The 21,283-nt window shown below is 36.9% G+C and overlaps 1 protein-coding gene and 2 pseudogenes across 2 annotated transcripts in view; 1 reads left to right on the top strand and 2 right to left on the bottom strand.

The window, feature by feature from the left end:
* The window catches only part of TMEM131 (transmembrane protein 131), a 221,560-nt gene that overhangs the window by 101,022 nt on the left and 99,255 nt on the right, over positions 1-21,283 (bottom strand). For both annotated transcript variants that reach the window (XM_045827146.1, XM_045827145.1), the window contains exons 6-7: positions 9,717-9,833; positions 6,896-7,018 (exon numbers count right to left, since the gene is read on the bottom strand). In XM_045827146.1, the coding sequence (XP_045683102.1) occupies positions 6,896-7,018; positions 9,717-9,833 (240 nt within the window). The remainder of the gene's footprint in view (positions 1-6,895; positions 7,019-9,716; positions 9,834-21,283) is intronic.
* On the bottom strand, positions 552-6,027 carry LOC123812085 (annotated as a pseudogene).
* On the top strand, positions 12,201-12,728 carry LOC123811147 (annotated as a pseudogene).

Here is a 21,283-nt window from a genome sequence, read left to right on the forward strand (position 1 = left end):
ACGAAAGTTGAGTTAAAAGTCATCTCTTCGATGTACCTGGTTTGCTGTTATATAGAAATGAGTTTGATAACCCAATTGTTTATCAGAAAAGATTTTAAAAGATTTAGGTATAAATGTAGGATAAGTGTCACATCACATCAGCAAAGTTAGCTACTCATAAGTGTAAGGAATGGTGGTATTTTTCACAAAAATAATCTGACTTTGAAATATTAAACTTTGAAACAGTGGAGTTGTCTCAAATACTGAGCTTTAGAAAACCCACCCATAGGACACTTACAGTAGTTTGTGAAAATTATCAAATTTTAGAAATACAAATTTGCTGTTTCTTGTGTGTGTGACCCAGGTCTCTCTAAAACCAAAGTGATGTGATGTGGGGATTAAAATCAAGAGCATCACTGAACTTCACCTTCCCTCTAACCAGTTCTCCAAACTCCCTGCCCCTAACCTGTCTGTGCTCCCAATTCTATATTGAAGTAAGAACTTAATTCCAAAGTCCTGGAACAATTTCAGGGTTCTTTCCCTAGGTCTCCCCTGTCCTCTAGGCTGGCAGCTCAGTTGGAATGCATGGGAGAACTTCGAGTGGTGACAGACAGAGGGAAAGGCTTCACCCTTAGGAAAGGGGACTGTGCAGTACAGCATACTGAAATGAGGGCCAGCATAGCCTGGGGTACCAAAATGAGGCCCAGGTGCCACAGGAAATGATACTGGTACCCTGAGAAAGGAGGTCCAGAAGCCTCAAAACCCTTTTGAGAACAGTCACTACTTGATTGCTTGCCCTTCTGGTGATGGCTGCAGAACCACACTAGGTCCGTGTCCTTCTCCAGCTGAGCTTCTGGGCAATGTGGCTGATGTGCTGCAGGATGGGCTTCCACCACTGCAGGAACATGTTCTCCAGGTTGTCCCTCCCTCGGTTCCTAATACTTGTTTGCTTACTCTTTCAAGCATGCACAAAGGTCTTTGCTTTCCATATTCATGAAGATTCTTGTTGTCAATTTCCTCCATCCATTTCTGCGGGAGGGGTTGCAGCTTACACATGTTCTTCAAACTGAGCTATAGAGCCTCAAAGTGGCAGATGGTCGTTTGGCTGAACACCTTCCCAAAAAGAACACCCAGGGTGAGCCCCACATCAGCCTGGGTGTATCCCAGGGTGATACTCTTCTGCTTCAAGAGCTTGGCAAATTACTTGAGGTCTTTATTCAGAGCTCTCATGTCCTCATTTGCCTCCTCTTCAGGGTTTGGCTCCAGCTTCATGGCCCCAGGAGGAGCAGCACAAGGCTAGGGGGAGGACCCTTAGAGTTGTTCTCCTTCCTGGCTTCTGCCTGACCCTTGGGATGGGCCATCTCCAGGCTGCCTTGGGCCACTAGCCTCACTTTAGCCTTAGGCTCATAGTAGGCCATCCTCCAACCTAACTCATAAAGCAGGGGACAAGGGGAATCCCCCACCTTGGCTCCAGGGCCAAGTTCCAGCCCAATTCCCATCCCACTGGGAGGGCCCTGGAAGCCCAGCCAGTCACAAGGGTAAACCCAACCTGGCTCCAGCCCTCCTGGCCCATCACCTCTACCACCTGGTGGGGGCAAGAAGGCCAAGTCAGAAGCCAGGTGTCCTGCAATGGGAAGGAAGGGGCCAGGTGAATGGAGGGCTCTCCAAGGCACTTAAATTCTGTATTTTCTTATAGTAACACAGTGCTTTTTTATTCACACATTTATAAGACCTAGCAGTGGACCTAATAGCTACTATAATTGTGAAACAGTGAAGAGTGTATTACTCTGAAACACATAAAATAATTTTAATGTAGTATGAAAACATTTGGCTTCTACTGTTGGCAAAATCACAGGTGCTGTTAATGCCTCTGTGGCTTGTACCTATATGCGTGACTTTCAAAAATAAAATAGTTTTTTTTGTAAATGAAAGAAAAATGACTACCAGTTGAGAAAACACCCTTAAAAAAAATCCTCACCTGAGGACATGCGTATTGATTTCAGAGACAGGGGAAGGAAGGGAGGGAGAGAGGGAGAGAAACATCAGTGTGAGAAAGAAATATCGATTGGTTGACCCCACATGTGCCCTGACCAGGTACCAAACACACAAGCTAGGCATGCGCCCTGACTGGGAATCAAACCTGTGACCCTTGGTTTACAGGATGATGCTCCAACCAACTGAGGCACACTGGCCAGGGCTTAAAATAGTTTTAATGAGGTCTAATATACAATAAACTGTACATATTTAAAGTGCACAAGATGATGAATTCTGACATATGTATAGAGTATAAAGCTACCACTGCAATCAAGAGATGAAATATACCCCATGTACACAGTTTCCTCATGTACTTTGCAATCTACCTGTCTTTCTTGGCCCCCTCTCATTCTTAGGTATCCACTGAGTTGCTCTTGACCACTCTAGATTTGTTTGTATTTTGTAGAGTTTTATATAAATGGAATCAAAAGCCTGTACTTTTGTGTTTGGCTGCTTTTACTCAGTGTAATGATTTTGAAATCCATTGTGGTATTGCATGTATTTATAGTTCATTTCTTTTCCATTTTATAAATATCCAACAATCTTTGATCCATTCAACTAATAATGAACATTTGGGTTTTTGGTCATCACAGATAAAGCTGCTAATAACAATTCATTAATATGTCTGTGTATGAATGTCTGCTTTCCTTTCTTTCAGGAAAAGACCTAGGAACAGAATGGGCCCGATGACAGGAGACTTTCCTTTAATGGCAGGTAACCCTATTTCCTATGAGAATAATCTATTTAATTAAATGCAAATTTGAGGTGAAGTTGTAAGAGAATGGGTAAAAAAGCCTTGTTTTATTACAAAAGTTCTCCAAGGGTCCCTAAAAAAGGACAAAGCAGTACACAGTAGTACATAAGTATTAGCTTAAAGGTTTTTGGTGTGTGTGGTGTTAAAGAAATGCATTGGACAAAGACTAATGAATTAGGATTTTTTCTGAGTATTACTTGCCTTCCAATTTCTTACATTAGTATCCTGTAAAGTACTGATTGCATTAATAGTAATAACACCTTAACTGATGGGGTAACTATGGAACTTTTTCTGAAAAACCAGAAAAGATCTCATGCTATTTCATTTAACCTTCCAAGGTATTAAGGAAATAAGCATAACAATGTTTGGAAACAAAAGGCTGAAAGGCAGACTACTGGTAACAGGGAAATAAATAAGAAGACAGGGAGAGAAAAAGGCTAAATTATGAAATCAAAGGTATGTGACACATTCCTGATTTTTAGTCCAGTACTATTTATCCTAATTTAATAAAGTCTAGGAAAAAAGAAATCCAATGTTTAAGGAATATAATTTATTTTTAAAATTCCCACAAAGACTGTTTTTTTGTAAGCCCAAATATATGTGTACAAATGCATGCAACAAACAGTCTGATGAGATGCACACTGAGATTGTATGAGTAGTATCTATGAGGAAGGGATTGGGGTTGGAGTTGTGTTAATACATTAGTTACCTGCTATATGTGGTTATATTTAAGTTTTAATTAGTTGAAATAAAACAAAATGTTTAGTTCCTCAGCCACCCTAGTCACAAATTCAAGGCTCAATAGCCATGTGTGGCTCATGGCTACTGTGCTGGACAGAACAAATACAGAACTTTTTCATTATACAAGGAAATTCTACTAGACAGTGCTGGATTGAAAGAGAAGAAGTTCAAGGGGACGCCTGCTTTATATTTGTTTGAAATAATATTTTTTTCAGGGAAAACACATACTTGTGTTTGTACTGTATAATGAAAAAAAATAGACAAAACTTCTTGCTTTACAATATTTTCTAAAATTCAAGGACAAGACTAATGATAGTATAACATATTACAGGACTATCAGGTTGAAAGTGCCTTCCATATAAACTTCCAGTTATAAAACAAGTGCTGGGAATGAAATGTACAGCATGGACAATAGTTAACAATACTGTTTTGCACATTTGAAAGTTGCTAAGAGTAGATCTTAAAAGTTTTTGTCACAAGGAAAAAAAATTATAGCCATGTGGTGATGGATGTTAACGATCCTTATTGTGGGGATCATTTCATAATATATAAAGATATGAAATCATTATACTGTACAATTAAAACTAATGGTGCATGTCAATTACATATCAACAAAAGAAAAAATCAGTATTGAATTCAAAGAGAATTTTTCTAAACGATAGCCTGACTCAAAAGCTGAGAAGAGAAGGCACAGACAGTAAGACCACTTAAAAAATTGTAGACTGGCAACCACTTGCTGAGTTGGGGACCTCCATCATTCAGCAGAAAGCAACTCCTGAGTCTGTGCTCTGCACTACACAGAGAGGGCACCCTGGGCTGCTCTGTCATATTGAGGCAGGAGACAGCATAGAAGAACTCTGAGAGTGTACTGCTGTTACTGGCCAGCGTCTAGCATCCTGGTTGCCAGGAAATGCCTTTCTCACTTAGGTTGAAGGAATAGTAAACCAAGGCAGGGAGGAGGAGAGAGACATGTCTCACACACTAACTCATCAGTCCTAAGCCTGGTCTGATAATATTGCCAGGTGAATACCTGTTCCAACATCACAAGAAACACTATGTTAGCAAGAAAGGAAAGGTCCCTGAAATTCTATGGAGCGTTTCCACTATCTGGGAAAGAAAGCCTTGAAACTGTGCTTTCATCCCAGGGCCTGGAATGCAGAAGAGGGTCCACGGTGCCCAAAGTAGCCAATAAATAACTTTGGAAAGTGTCTCTATTTTAAATAACTGCCTCCTGTCACATATTTGTTTTATAACATGATGAACAAATGGAGTCTGGAGCAAGATAAGGATTCGGGTTAACAGATCCCCAGACATTCCTAATTTGAGTAGTCACCCCCCGCCCCCCTGGAGAGCTGGCACCACATTTACCCATTAATCAATACATAACTTTTTCCTCCTAACCAGACAACTACGTAAGTCCTCAGAACAAAGGTCTCTCTCTGGGCACTCTTGGAGTTCTTAGATCTCTGGCCAATGGGCCTCTGACCACCCCGCCTCAGGCCACCAGGGGGCTCACCACCCTGATCTTCATCTACTCTTACTTTTACCACCTTGCTTTGCCCTGAAACTCTGCCTTTCACCCCTCACTCTAGTTAGTCCCATTGTCTTCCATGGGAATGGACCACTAATAAACTGATTGCATGCTAATAGATTTGCTGATCTGTAATTCTTTACATGCACCAGCAAGAAGAACCATGTCTCTCCCATCAATAATATTGCCACCACAGCAGCGTGACAACTCTTGTAGCAGGGTCTGATAGAATGAAAACAAGCTTTTTTGTTTTTGTTTTTAATGTCTTTGACTTACAATAGTCGAAACAAGAAAGTAGCAAGAATTTATGAGGTTTCTGCATAGATTTGTAATAAAAGCCAGAACAGAGAAAATATACCATTACCTAAAGTGACAGAGTGATGACAATGAAAAGGAAACACTTTTCACTGTACAAATAGGACACAAGAGCTTTTTCCTTATTTTTTTTTGTGATGAAGATGTGTCACGAAAAATAATTAAAATTTGTGCAGAGTACAGGGTTCAGCAAAAGTAAGGCTTGCTTGAGTGTGGTTGGTAGGGTACGTGAATGTCTTGCATCAGATGGACAGCAATTTGAACATTTCACCTAAAATATCATCTGGTGTGCTTGAGTGTAATATTGTTATGTTATAAAATCACATGCTTATGATTTTGTAATAAAAAAGGGCATTATTTGTGCCAGACCCTATAATTTTATTAGTAGCTATCCTCATCCAGTATCAGCCAAGTGCTGGGTAGAAACCTCTTTCTTACTATTTTAGCATAAAATTCAGGCTCTGAAAATCTCATCTTGTTTTTCCTCATTTCCCCTTCCACTGTTTAGGAATATGTCTACCAGGGGGTTCTAGGATGATAAATCCATGTTGGTTGCCACAGCTCTTTAACTTACCACATTATATAGTATTTCCTTCCACCTGTCATTTTCAAGATACTGTTAAGTCCTACAGTGTTAGGTCTGGGTGCTCTGGCTATGGATATTACGAGCCATTCTGGAAAGCATCCAAATCTCCTTCCAACACAGACAACAGAACTAGATCAGCTACAGTAGTACCAAATATACAGTTGGAAGTCACTAGGGATGTGGGTGGGGTTTTAAAAAATATCTGAATGAGTCACACCAGCTATGCCCACTGTGGAAGAAACAAGGAATCAGTGAAGAGGAATTTCAAATTTGAAAACAATTACTACTAACAGACTGGGTAAAATAAGGAGTTAGATTTTTTAAATAAAAAATAAGTTTGCTTTTAATCATGATTCTCTATTACCCTTCCCCTGGACTTCAATTTCCAGGATGCCATCACCAGAATTTTATTAATTTCAGAAACAGATAGAAACTTTTTTTAAAAAAATTTATTTATTGATTTGAGAGAAAGAGAAACACTGACTTGTTCCACTTATTTATGTATTCGTTGGTTTCTTCTTTTATGTGCCCTGACCAGAGATTGAACCTGCAACTTTGGCCTATCAGGACGATGCTCTAACCAACTGAGCTACCTGGCCTGGGCCAGTACAAACTGTGCTTTTAAAAATTTATATTGGACTGCAAAGAGCTTATAGGCAAGAAAAGTAGCAGCCTTATATAGCTGAAAATTCTTCTTAAATGCAGAGCTGCTTAAACAGTAGTATCAAAGAAGCCATAATCTTTTAAGGAACAGTTAAAAAGATTCAATATCTAGACTGCTGACATTCAAAATTCAGACCACAGAAAGATGCATTAGAAGAATACCCATATTCAATACAACTTTAAAATCACATTATTTAAAGTCTTTAAAACTATAATAAACTGAAATTTTAAGCTAAGCCTTAATTCCCACCAAAATGAAGCTCATTCAAAATCACCATCATAATAAACTCACCTGCAAAGGCTCACTGTGAGGGTTGTGTATGTTTATTATAGGTGAGAAACTGCTATTCACAGGGACTCTGGCCCCGATGAATGGCCTCAAGCGATAAGGATTCGGAACTCCAACACCAAATACCTGTTTCAAGGAAGAAATAAAAAGCAATTTGAGTTGTTTTTATAATGAACATTTTTATAGGTTATGACTGATTGATCCAGGAAAAACTGGTGAGTCTAATTTAGATTTAAAAAAATCTCAACTCCCTTTAAAAAGAGCACACATGTAGTCTCTATATCTGATTTGGCTACATATTTGATTTACTACACATACACACATTTGGGATAGTTTCTATGATATACTGGCAATACAAGGATAGCAGTCCTTCATGAAGTTATGGGATAGACAAGAAAAGAAAATAGGGACTCCAAAGATTTCCATACTCTAACCTTCAGAAGATGAATGTAGGGTCCAGACATCTCTCAAATACCAAGCACAGCTTCAGGTCATCCCATCCCCACATGGGAAGGCCTGGGGTCCACTAAACAGTGTGAGCCCGTTACACAAGGGACAAATATTTCCTAAGTGCCTATAATGTGCCAGGCATGAACACAGCAGTGAATAACTGAAGAGTGAACAAGATAATGTGCCCTCTCTCATGAAACTCATATTCTAGTATGAGAAACAGGCTGGAAAACAACAGAAGGTTTAAAAAATGGAATATGTGATACAGAATAACTGGCTGGAGGAAGGATGGGACAATTCTTTTAAGAGGGTGACCAGTATAGTCTTCTCTGGGGAGGTGACGTGAGTTGTTGTCACCTGAAAGATGAAAGTCAGTGCCAGGAGTGGATGCAGGCAAGGGGCAGTGTACAGGCAAAGGGCATGAAGCAGGAAAGGGCTTGCCTTGTTTGAAGACGGGGAGAAGAAAGAAGCATGGTCAAACAGGGTGAGGTAGGAGATACACATAGGAGTCAGATTCTTAGATCCTTACAGGTCTCAGTCAGAAGTTTACATTTTGCCCTATGTGCAATAAGAAAACACAAGGATTTATAAGGGGAAGTTGACTAAATCTGATTTATGTTCAAAGGGATTGGGGAGGAATGGCAGGCCAGTTAGAAGGCTATTGTGTAATAGAGTGAGGGGTGATTAAAGCTTTGAAGATGGCACTGAGGGGAGAGAGGTAGACAGACTAGAGAAATATTTAGAAGCAAGACTTGTGGAGGTAAACACAGTTGGCCACAGAAGCTCATCTCGAGAAGAATCTGATCATGACCCTCAAGTAATCCCATTCGGCCACAACCGCCTAGGCTCACTGTGGCTAGGCAGGGCAAAGGTATTCATATTCTTATGACAGTCTTTTCATTTACTTAACAAGTGTATGTTTAAATGAGTGTCATCTATAGAGTGTCATAGTTACTTATCTATACAGGCCTTTAAAAATTTACAGACTGCCTACTAAACAACCATTAAATACTTATTCACATTACATAAGTAAAAGATATGCTTATGTCTTAAAATGGAATGTTTATTCTGACATGAATTTTCAAAATGTGAAGTGTTCTGGGCACTGGAGAGGAAATGTTCAAAAACAAAAGCACAAAAACTGTAAAGTAAAACATTTTAACAAAATAGTTCCATGGGCAATACAACACAGTGGCTAAGAATGTTTGTACTTACAATGACATGGGTTTGAATTTCTGTTCAACGACCTACTAGTAGCATAATCTGGGTAAATTATTTAACCTTTACAAGTTTCATCTTTTTGGTCTAAAAAATTGAGAATAGTATCTATAATATTTGCAGAAGAGTATGTTAAATATGTAGTGTCATATAAACAATTATTCTAAATAATCTTGATAACCTTGATAAACAGTAAGTTTCTTTAACAAGCTGACCAATAATAATTATACACAAAAACAAAAATTTGAAACAATATATTTACTAAGAAAAGCAGGCATTTATGTTTTAATCTTGACACTTTTGTAGAGAACGCTTCACAAGTGTGCAAAAAGGAAAAAAATTAGAGTCAGTGTGAAAATAATTTTTACTATTCTTTTGTCAATCAATCTTATATTTATACTGCAGTTGTATCTTTAAGATAATTTGTTCAGTATAATTTGAATAGGAATATTCATGGACAGAATAATAGTTATAAAAATGCTCTAAGTCTCATCTTTTACACTTAGTATTATTGCTGACTTAATGGTCTTCCTCAAAGCTTGTCATGTGATAGGTCAAAGATGATGCATACGTTTAAAAATAAATAAACAAGATCCCATTTCTGGGAATATATCTGAAGAAACCCAAAACATTAATTTGAAAGAACATATGCACCCCTATGTTCACTGCAGCATTATTTATAGTCACCAAGATATGGAAGCAGCCAGTGTCCATCAGTAGGTTAGTGGATAAAACTATGTGACATTTATACAATAGAATACTACTCGGCTATAAGAAGGAAGAAAATTTTACCCTTTATGAGAGTAAGGATGGACCTGGAGAACATTATGCTAAGTGAAATAAGCCAGTCAGAGAAAGACAAATACCACGTATGATTTCACTTATATGTGGAATCTAATGAACAAACTGAACTAACAAGCAAAATAGAGACAGATTCATAGATGGAGAGAAGGATGACAGCTAAGGGGAGTTTAGGGGTGGAGGGATTGAGCAAAAAGAGAAAAGAACACATGAACATGGACAACAGTGAGGTGATTGCCGGGGGTTGACGAAAGGATGGTATAAGGGAACTAAATGGTAATGGAAAAAATGCAATGAAAAAATCAATTGACCATAAAAAATATAAACAAACAAATGTTTTAATTCTGGTTCTTACCTGGTAGGTAAATACGCCATGATTAGATGTGTTAATAAATAAAGTATTTTCTACATTTCCTACTACTCTTGCAAGGAAAACTACATCAAACGATGTATTTCCTCCTGGAAGAATTTTCTGTAAAAGAACAGCAATAAATAAAGTTAAATTAGTAACAAAAAAAAAATCAAATCATGATAACCACAATTAGAGAGCTAAAGTTCTCTAAAACAAACATCTCAAAATCATTTCCATAAACTATCTTTCTCTCCCTAAGGATTAAGCTTTAAGTTAGCCAAATTATTTTGTAGTAGAAAATAACCGACATTGACAGCTGTGTATCTTTGTCAATTACCAGTCTAAAACCCTGCACAACAGGTGATTTTCCTGGACTCTGTTCATTCAATAATTGCTGGGCCTGAATGAAGTGCCTTATTATAAGACTGTTTTATCACACAATCAAGTAGGAGTGAGCTGAATCTGAATTTTTTATATACATGTACTCTACCAGGAAGCAGCAACCTGTACTACTCCAAAGAAGAAATAAGCCGAGACTGTCACCCATTCACAAATGCACAAAATGTGCCAGAAACTTACATTAGAAAAGAAGGTAGGGGTGACAAGTATGTGCAAGAACTCACTCCTGCTATCTTGTACAGAATGAGAAGGTCATTGTAGTTAGGAAAAAAAAATTATTATAACAAAACAATAGGGCTACTTGAGAAGTTCAAGAGACTACAGACTGCAGTTATGTTTCCAATGAAGACTTAAAATGCACTTTAATAAAGTCATCAACTTTGCTCATTCTGCCTCTATAACTAGAACTCTAAAATATTTCCCAAATTATAGCTTAAAACACATGACATTGCTTCACCTTTGTATGTAGAAAGCTGTAAAGCACATTTCTCCTGCATTATCAATAACAAAAAAAATAACTTTTCTTGAACCCACCACTAAGTTTGTGTATCAACTAGCCCAGAATCTAAGGGAAGATAAGCATCTCCAAGGAGAAATGGAATGCTGAGCACTGGCTCACCCATGGTAGAGAACGGGAAGATGAGGCTTCCACATAAGAGGGTAAAATGAATTCAGCTAGAATTTTTATGCACTGGCCAAATGTGGGCTAAAATATGAGTACAAAACCCTTCGATGCTATACAAAGTAAGTGGATGTCATACCTGAGCAAAAAACCAGTAATAAGATATCGGTAAATTCCTAAATAGTTTGAAATGAAGCAAAACCTTCTAAATAACTCACTGGTCAAAGTAGTAGTCACTATGTAAATTATAAAACATTTTTAATCAATTGGAATTGAAAATGACATATCAGAAAGTGTTGGCTGCATTTACAGCAATACTTGGAAGGATATTTACAGTACTACATGCTTACTTTGAAAAGAAATGCCTCAAACCAATAATCTATGTTACCACCCTAAAAAAACTAGAGTAAATTAAACCCAAAATACACAAAAGAAAAAGAATAGACAAGAGAAGAAATGAATGAAAAACAGCAAAAAATAAAGCAATAGAACAAAAGGCTAATGCCTCAAAAAGGTCTGATTAAAAACCCTAGAGAGAACTACCAAGAATAAGAAGGAACACAAAAATAAAAACTGAAACATGGACATCACAGATACTTTTTACATGTAAAAAAGGATGACAAAGTAATACTTCAAACAACTCTAGGGCCATAAATTTTAAAACTAGAAGAAATGGACATCTAAACGGTTATCTAAAAACCACAATCTGCCAAAGCTCACTCAAAATGAAACTGAAAACTATACAGTTCTACATCCATTAAAGAAATTTAATTTGTAACAAAAAACCTTCCCCAAAACCAAACTGCCGAATATAAAAAACAGTCCCAGTGATGTGAAGTACAGCATAGGGAATATACATTGTCACTATGTATGCTATCGGGTGGGTACTAACTTATTGGGATGATCACCTAAGTTATATGTCTAATCATTATGTTGTTCACCTGAACCTAATATAATATTACATGTCAACTATAATTGAAAAATTAAAAGTTAAAAATAAAACTTTCCGCCCTGGCTGGTGTAGTTGTGGATTGAGTGTAGGCTGCAAACCAAAGGGTCACTGGTTCGATTCCCAGTCAGGGCACATACCTGGGTTGCAGGCCAGGTGTCCAGTGGGGGGCACACAAGAGGCAACCACACATTGATATTTCTCTCCCTCTTTTTCTCCTTCCCTTCCCCTCTCTTTAAAAATAAATAAAGTCTTTAAAAAATAAAAAAAATTAAAAAAAAAAAACTTTCCCACACAAAAAAATCTATGCTCAAGTCTTCAACAAGAGTTGCTGTGGTTTCCCTGCTTCAATGCTGCTTGAATGGAATGCTGCACTTGACCCCCATCCCAGCCAGCCACCCAGATCCATTCTTCTGCCACCTCTTCACAGCTCCCTCTGAATGTCATTCCAAGTGCCCCATGGCAGCAGCCACTGCTCCGGAGCCCAGAAGCCGCCTGTCCTCAGCCTCGCAACAGGATGACCACATCTACCTCACAGGTGCACCAGAACTACCACCAAAATGTGGAGGCTGCCATTAACTGCTAGATCAATCTGGAGCTCTATACTTCTATGTCCACCTGTCTATGTCTTACTATTTTGACCGAAATGATGTGGCTTGGAAGAATTTTGGCAAATATTTTCTTCACCAATCTCATGAAGAGGGGGTACATGCTGGGAAACTGATGAAACTGCAGAACGAATGAGGTGGCCGACTCTTCCGCAGGGTATCAAGAAACCAGAACATGGCTGAATGCAATAGAGTGTGCAATACACTTGGAAAAAAGTGTGAATCAGTCACTACTGGGCTTGCACAAACTGGCTACTGAAAAAAATAACCCTCATTGGTGTGACTTCATTAAGACTCATTACCTGGATGAGCAGGTGAAATCCAGTGAAGAAGTGGGTGACCATGTAACCAACCTGTGCAGGTTGGGGGCCCCTGGTTCTGGCATGGCAAAGGATCTCTTTGACAAGCACACACTGGGAGGCAGTACAGAGAGCTAAGCCTTAGGCTGCCTTTTCACCACCACGGGCATTCCCTGGTTGCCAAAGCAGTATGTGCATGTTGGAGTTACTGTTACCTTTTCTATAACTGGTATCAAATCATCCATTTGTATCTTCTTTCATATGTACCATTCTTTCAAATAAAGTAACTTGGTCCCAGCCCCCATCCCCACCTTCCCAAAAGAAAGAAAAGATCAAGCTCAGGTGGTTTCACTGGTAGAAAAGAATTTTCTACCAACCATTAAATAAATGATATATCCACATAAACTTTCCAATGTACAAAGAAGAGAGAATACTCCCCACCTCATTTTACGAGTCCAGCATTACCTTAATATCCATACCAGGCAAAGATTTCACATGAAAACTGTAAGCCAATATTCCTCATGAATGTAGATATACAATCATCTACAAAGTACTGGCAAATTGAGTCCAGCCAATGTATGAAAAAGGATAATACAGCTTGAGCAAGTGGTTTTTATCTTAACAATGCAATTCTAGTTCAACATTAAAAAATCAAAATGATATAATTGGTATTATCAATTTACTAAAGAAGAAACACCATATGGTCATCTCAATAGCTGCATAAAATAGACAAAATTCAGTATCCATTAATAATTTAAAAATCTCAGTAAACTACATCAATACATAACCCACCTCTCTACTCTTTCTGTTAAAAGTGTTTTCATAAAAGATGAATTGTTAACTAATATTGGGTTGGCCAAAAAGTTTATTTCTTTTTTTCCATAAGATGGTTCTAGTAGTGCTTAGTTGTCTAACTTCATTTCAAACAATTTTGGGAGACTGTGCTATGACAGCTGTCATACCAGCGTGCATTAAAAAAAAACACAAAACAACAACTTATCAAAATGGTGAATTTTTGTGTAGTCATTTTAATACTGAAGATGGAAGAAAATAAGCAACGTTTTCAGCATGTTATGCTTTATTATTTCAAGAAAGGTAAAAATGCAACTGAAATGCAAAAAAAGATCTGTGCAGTGTATGGAGAAGGTCCTGTGACTGATTGAACTTGTCAAAAGTAGTTTGCAAAGTTTTGTGCTGGACATTTCTTGCTGGATGATGCTCCATGGTTGGGTAGACCAGCTGAGGTTGACAGTGATCAAACTGAGACATTAATTGAGAACAATCAATGTTATACCATGTGGGAGACAGCTGACATACTCAAAATATCCAGATCAATAACATTTTTGATGAAAATGAAAAATGTGTCTTTTATTTTATGGAAAAAACCCATATGGACTTTTTGGCCAACCCAATATGTAACCTGCTGATAAGCTGCAAATTTGTGTAAGAGTCTAGGAATTAGCTTCAGGGAAGGAGGCTGACTCCAGCAACTGGATGTTCTGGCTCCAAGAGACTTTCTGACTCTCAAGCACAAACACAGACCTCTGCTTGACCAGTTTCAAAATCATCACTGGAATGAATTGTGCAGACTTATGTGTAGATAAGTTTCAACCCTCTTCCCCTGATTTCTTTATTTTGATTTCTCTATTCTGATTTCTCTCCCTCTTCTAATAAAAACCCTTGCCTGCACTGAGATGTTAAGATGGGCTTTTAGATGAGAGTCCTCCATCTTCTCAGGTCATTGGCACTTGAATTAACACCAGCATCTCTGGTCTCACAAGCTTGTCTTACAAGTTTGGTTTTTGTTGCAGCAGAAGCTGAACCTGCATTTGGTTACAAATAGAGGAGAACTTCCTCAACCTGATAAAGGGCATCTAGAACTGCCATATTTAATGGCAAATGATTGCATGCTTGGATGTTTTCTTTCCCAAATCTGAAACAAAGCGATGATGTCCTCTCTCATAACAGCTGTTCAACATTGTATTGAAAGTAATACCAGTGCAATAAAGCAAGAAATAAAAGGCATACCCATTAGACAGAAAGAAAAGCTATTGTGCCCTAGTGTGGGCTGCAAACCAAAGGGTCACTGGTTCGATTCCCAGTCAGGGTACATGCCTGGGTTGCAGGCCAGGTTCCCAGTAAGGGGCACACAAGAGGCAACCACACACTGATGTTTCTCTCCCTCTCTCCTTCTGTATCTAAAAATAAAATAAACAAAATCTTAAAAAAAAAAGAAGAAAAATCTGTCATCATTCAGACAACATGGCTATCTTCAGAAAGAATCCCCAAAATGTCTTAAAAATGCTCTTAGAACTAATGAAAACATGTAACAATGTTGCAGGAATAAAGGTGCACGTATAACGTTCAATTTTATTTCCTTATCCTAGCAATTAACACTGGAATTCTAATGTTTAAAAAGGTATTATTTACAATAACATGTGCCCATACACAAAGAAATATTGAGGTATACATCTAATAACATGTAAATTCTATAAACTAAAAACTACAACACTTTGTTGAAAATAATGAAAGACTTTAAAAAATGAAGAGCTAATACTATGTTCATAGGTCAGAAGACTCAATGTTGTAAAGATATTAATTCTCCCCAAACTGATTTCTATGTCCAATACAATTGAAACAAAAATTTCTGTCTGAGAAATAACAAAATGCAATGTGAAATAGGACCCTAGAACAGAAAAAGTACATTTATACAAAAACTAATGAAATTCCTAAGTTTTTTAGTTAACAGTACTGTACAAATGTTAATTTCCTGGTTTTGATAATTGTACTATGTTTATATAAGATGTCAGCATTAAGAGAAAGTGCGTGAAGGACATATGAAAACTATCTGTACTTACTTTTCTGTACATTTAAGGGTAATTCAAAATAAAATATCTCAGCAAGATTTTTAAAAAATAAATTGATCAGCTGATTATAAAATTTAGATGGCAAGGAAAGGGAATAAGAAGAGCAATACAATTTTGAAAAAGAAAAACAAGACTGGAGCACATGCACTACCTGATTCTAGGAATTACTAAAAAGCTACAATAATCACGACAGTGAGGTACTGGTGAAAGCTCATAATGGAGTCTAGGGAACAGACCAACACATACAAGGTCAATTGATTTTTGACAAAATGTAGAGGGATTTCAATGAGAAGAGGCAGTCTTTTCAATCCACGGTGCAAAAGCAACTATACATTCATGTGCAAAACAAAGAAAATGACTCTTGATCCGTATCTCATCATACCATCTCCAAATGTTAACTCAAAATGGATCATAGACCTAAATGTAAAATCTCAAACTATTAAACTTCTGGAAGAAAAATTGGAGAAGATCTTGACCTTGGTTTGGGCAAAGAGTCCTTAGCTACATCTCTAAAAGCATGACCCATAAAACAAAAACTTGATAAACTGGACTTTATGGAAATTAATGACTTCTATTCTTTGAAAGATTTTATAAGAGACCAAAAAGACATGATACAGCCTGAAAGGAAAGATTTATGTCAATCACACAGGTAATAAAGGACTTTGTTAATGAAAAGATGCTCAACAATCATTTGTCATTAGTGAATGTAAATTAAAATAAAAAAGAATACTGTACACCTACCAGACTAACTAAGGTAAAGAGAAAAAGAAATGCAAACCTAACAGTAGAGAGCTAATAAGGATGTTGAGCAACTGGAACTTTCAGACATTTCTGGTGGGAATGCAAAATAGTAGTTACTATGAAGAACTGTTAAATATATATATATATATATATATATTTATTTATTTATTTATTTATTTATTTATTTATTTATTTATTTATATATCTCACAACCAAAAATTCTGCTCCTAAGTATTTGTGTAAGGGAAATAAAAATTTGTTCATACAAAAATCTATACATAAATTTTTATATTAATTTTATTTATTATAACTCTCAACTGGAAACAACCCAGATATCTTTAACTGTTGAATGGATAAATAAACTGCAATGCTGCCTTCTAATGAAGTTATTACCCAGCAAAAAACTGGTACAAAGAACTGAAACACCCAACTAGTTGGATCAATTTGAAATGAAAGACAACAGACACAAAAAGCTCTATACTGCATAGTTTCATTTATATAACCTTCTAGAATAGGCTATAATCAGAGACTTGAATTGTTGATTACATGACTTTGTCAAAACTGACAACTCTACAGTCACATGCAGATTAATTAGGGGATACATCCTGAGAAATGTGTGGTTAGGCTTTTGTTGTGTAAACATTGGAGAGTGCACTTACACAGACCTAGACAGTACAGCCTACTATTGTGATTGTATGTGCTATACTTTCATAGGATGGGAGCAGTAGGTTTGTTTATATTAGCATCACCACAACAAGTTAACTGTACTGTGAGCCCCAACAATTGGCTTTTCTTTTTTAATGCAATGCCTGACTTAAGCTTTGATGGCAGAGGCATCCATTTCAAAGCCAACAAAAGCAATGCCAGACACACGACCTGATAAAGAAGCATGCCACCTCCCCTCAGTGATTGCTGCTCCTTTGTTTTAGAGACCCTTCCTGGTCAATTTAGATTAATTGACCATTTGAGCTACTTGGTTTTTTTCTTCCTTTACTTTAACTCCCTACTCTTAAGATGTTTTGTGCCCACTTGTATGATGTTTTAAATTCACTGTTAAAGATGAACCCCCACTCTCAACCCCAATAAAAGCAGAATTCTCACCAGGCCTCTGCTGCCCTCTCCCAGGCAAGCCTTGTATTACTGGCCTGTCAGTAATATACTCATTTCTCTTCAGTTTCCCAATGATCTTGCTGAAGGGCATCTTGCAATCAAAGAAAGAATCATGGGGTGGTCCAGTAATAACATTAGTATAGAAAGGAGAGATGTCTATGGGAAGCTCACCATGCCCAGGTGAGTGCCCTGAGGCATTTCTCACCAACAGCACTGCTTTGGAAAGACCAAGAAAGAAGAAAACGGTAATGCATTGTGCTATGATTTTCTCACAGCTACAATGTCACTATGTGATAGTAATTTTTCAGCCCCATTATAATGTATGGGACCACCTTTATATATGTGATCCATCATTGAACAAAACATCATAATGCAGTGCATCACTGTACACCAAAATGGGTGATGCACTGCATTTACGCTGATTATACTGAAAGTATATGGTGTCAGTTTGCATGTTCCCTGGAGCAAGGCCAAGTAACTGAATGTTTGGGTTTAACTCTTGGTAGGCAACAATAAACTCAATTCTACTTAAAGACAACAAAATCACTAAACAAAGTAAATAATAATATCACTGAGTCTGTTTGGAACCACAACAGACTCCAGATATCCAAAGCAGTTATGAGAAAGAACAACAATGCCAGAGGTATCATGCTCCTGCTTTCAAACTACACTACAAGGTTGCAGTAATTAAAACAGTATGGTACTGGTATAAAAACAGACATACAGAGCAAATGAACAGAACAGAAGCCCCAAAATAATCCCCTGCATATATGGTCAACTAATATTTGACAAAGGGGGCAAGAATACTCCATGGAGAGATAATCTCAACCAATGGTGTTGGAAAACCTAGATAACTGCAGGCCAAAAAATAAAACTGGAACCCTATCTTACACCACTTACAAAATTTAGATGAATTAAGACAAACATAACCTGATACTGTACAACTCCTAAAAGAAAACACAGGAAAGAAGCTCTTTCACACTAGTCTGGGAAAATATTTTTTTTGATGTGACACCAAAAAAAACAAGCAACAAAAGCAAAATTCAACAAGTAGGGCTATGGAACTAAAAAGCTTCTGTGCAGCAAAGGAAATGATCAATAAAATGAAGAGGCTACCCACAGAATAGGAAGAAATATCTACAAACCACATTATCTGATAAGGGGTTAGTTTCCAAAACACATAAAATGTCATACAACAACAGACAAGCGATCTGAATAAAAAATGGGCAGAAGATCTAAACAGACATTTTTTTTTCCCAAAGAAAATATACAAATGGCCAACAGGGATATGAAAAGATGCTCGCCCTGGCTGGTGTGGCTCAGTTAGTTGGAGCACCATGTCCTAACTGGTTGAGGGTTTGATAACTGGTCAGGCACATGTCTAGGTTGCAGGTTCAATCCCTGGTCCAGACACGGACAAATGTAATCTCTGGTCCAGATGAGTATGAGAGGTAACTAATTGATGCTACTCTCTCACATCTATGTTTCTCCCTATCCCTTTCTTTCTCTTTAAAAGCAATGAAAAAAAAATGTCCTTAGGTAAAGATAAAAAAAATAAAAAGCTCAACATCACTAATCATAAGGAAAATGCAAATCAGAACCGTAATGAGGTATCACCTAACCTTTGTTAAAATGGATATTATTAAGAAGAGATAACTTGTGGAAAATATGGGGATAAGGGAATCCTTGTACATTGTTGGTGAGAATGTAAACTGGTACAGCTACTACAGAAAACAGTATGGAGAGTCCTCAAACTATTTAAAAAGAACTATCATATTATCCAGTAATCTCACTTCTAGGTATACATCCAAAAGAAATGAAAATAGGATGTAAGAGAGATACATGCACACCCATGTTTATTGCAACATTATTCACAGTAGTCAAGATGGAAACAACTAAGTGTTCATTAACTGATGAGTGGATAACACCCCCCCCACACACACACAATGGAATATTATTCAAGCATTAAAGAGGAAATCCCACCATTTGTGACAACATGGATGAACCTTGAGAACATCATGCTAAGTTAGATAAGTCAGACAGAGACACAGAAAGACAAATACTTTACCACTTACGTGTCGAATCTAAAAAAGCTGAACTTGTAAAAACAGTAAATTGTGCTTACCAGGAATTGGGGGAGGGAATATATGTTGTTTAAGAGTACACATATGTAACGAGTAAATAAATAAGTTCTGGAGATCTAATGCAGAGAATAGTTATTACAAACAATAGTACTATAGTATAAACTGCAAAGTCCCTAAGACTAGATCTTAATGGTCCCACCACCCACCCACACACAGTTTATTATATAGTGGTAGAGGCCTGTTAGCTAACCCTATGGCGGTAATCATGTTGCAATATATAAATTTATCAATTCAAGGTGCTGTATACCCTAAGTTTACCTAATGTTATATGTCAACTATATCTCCATTAAAATAAAAAAGTTAAAAATTGAACCATATCCCCACTGTGCTAATCCCTCTTTTCTCAATCTGTATCATCAACTAACATCTTCTAATAAGTATTTATTTATTATTCTTGCCTCCCCTATGCTGCTGATGTCAGCCTACCCCTCATCTCCCAGAGGTAAGTGTCTAAGTATCATAAGAAGAATCTCCATTGTTCACTGATGAATCACAAGGTATCCCAAGTGTGTGGAACCTAGGAGGTACTCGAATTAATTAATTCCTACTTCCACACAGGTAGCAAACTACTTTTTAATTTATAATTTCTTACATGTTCTAAATTACAAAAGTAGTTAAGTGCTTATTTCTCTTAGCTTAGATGTACTGTAAAGATGTATGAGGTTAATGCCACCAACCTTTCTCCATTCTCATCCTTCTCAGGTTATCCAGTAATCCTGTGTATTACTGACCTGTACAATACTCTGGCTATTCTTAATATATCTAAATATAAACAGGCTTTCTGCCTTTTATAAAAAGGGTATCATATTCTACTCTACAATGTGCTTTATTACATATGAACATATATAACACATCATTCCATATTGGCAGAACAGATCTAATTCACTTTTTATTGTCTGCATAATATTCTATATCACTGTTAATATCATATTTTGTTCAATTCCCAATAAAATGCATGGATATCAGAATTCAACCTGGATTAAAATAAGTTGGCCAAAACATTTTAATTTTAGTCATAGATTGAAACAAATATTATCCTAGTTAATCTTCAGTTTATCTGAAAATATAACCAATCAAAAGGTTCTAAATAATCAAAGAAAAAACAATTTTTGTTTGCTTACCCATGTGTGTAAGGTATTCCATTTTTACAATCTTATGTAATAAAAATTTGACTATATTTATAGAGTATTAAAAACCTGTATTCTTTGACACAAAACATGTATTACATATTTTATGGCCAATATACAATATAGCCATGAAAGATAAAATAGGCCTACATTTCAGTCTTAATATAATTTTTAATTATGATTAATAAGACATACTTAATTAGCAGATGGTTATAAATAATTATGTTTTTCTTCTCAATTTCCAGGTGATCTTAAAAACCAAAACCTTAGTAAGGAGGATTATTTAGGTGTGTTAGAAGGCCTTTTAAACAATAATTATGCTTTTCTGGTTGGTTAATGTAGAGATGACATTGGTTAATAATCAAAAACTTCAGTTAATTACAGAAAATGTTTCATTCTCGAAGAAATTAAGGTTTGAGTAGAAATTATGAAGGTAACAGAGGCACTCAGAGTCATAATATAAGGAAAGGATTTGCTCTCCTGGACATGAGAAATTTTCTTCATTTTCTCCTAACGGATCTTAATATTGCATAAAATTGAGGTGGAGGGGAAACATGATGAGTTCTTCCTCCAAGACTTCATTCCATCTCTACTCCTGGAGCTTCTGGGATCAGTACTTACTGAGGGAATAAAGATGGAAAGCAATAATAATAATAAGAAAGAGAAGACAGCACAGATTTTGTCTATCTCCTTTGAAACTAAAC

Source organism: Phyllostomus hastatus, unplaced genomic scaffold (genome assembly GCF_019186645.2).
Source record: "Phyllostomus hastatus isolate PE091 unplaced genomic scaffold, TTU_PhHast_1.1 phas_scaffold_78, whole genome shotgun sequence".
Lineage (NCBI taxonomy): Eukaryota > Metazoa > Chordata > Mammalia > Chiroptera > Phyllostomidae > Phyllostomus > Phyllostomus hastatus.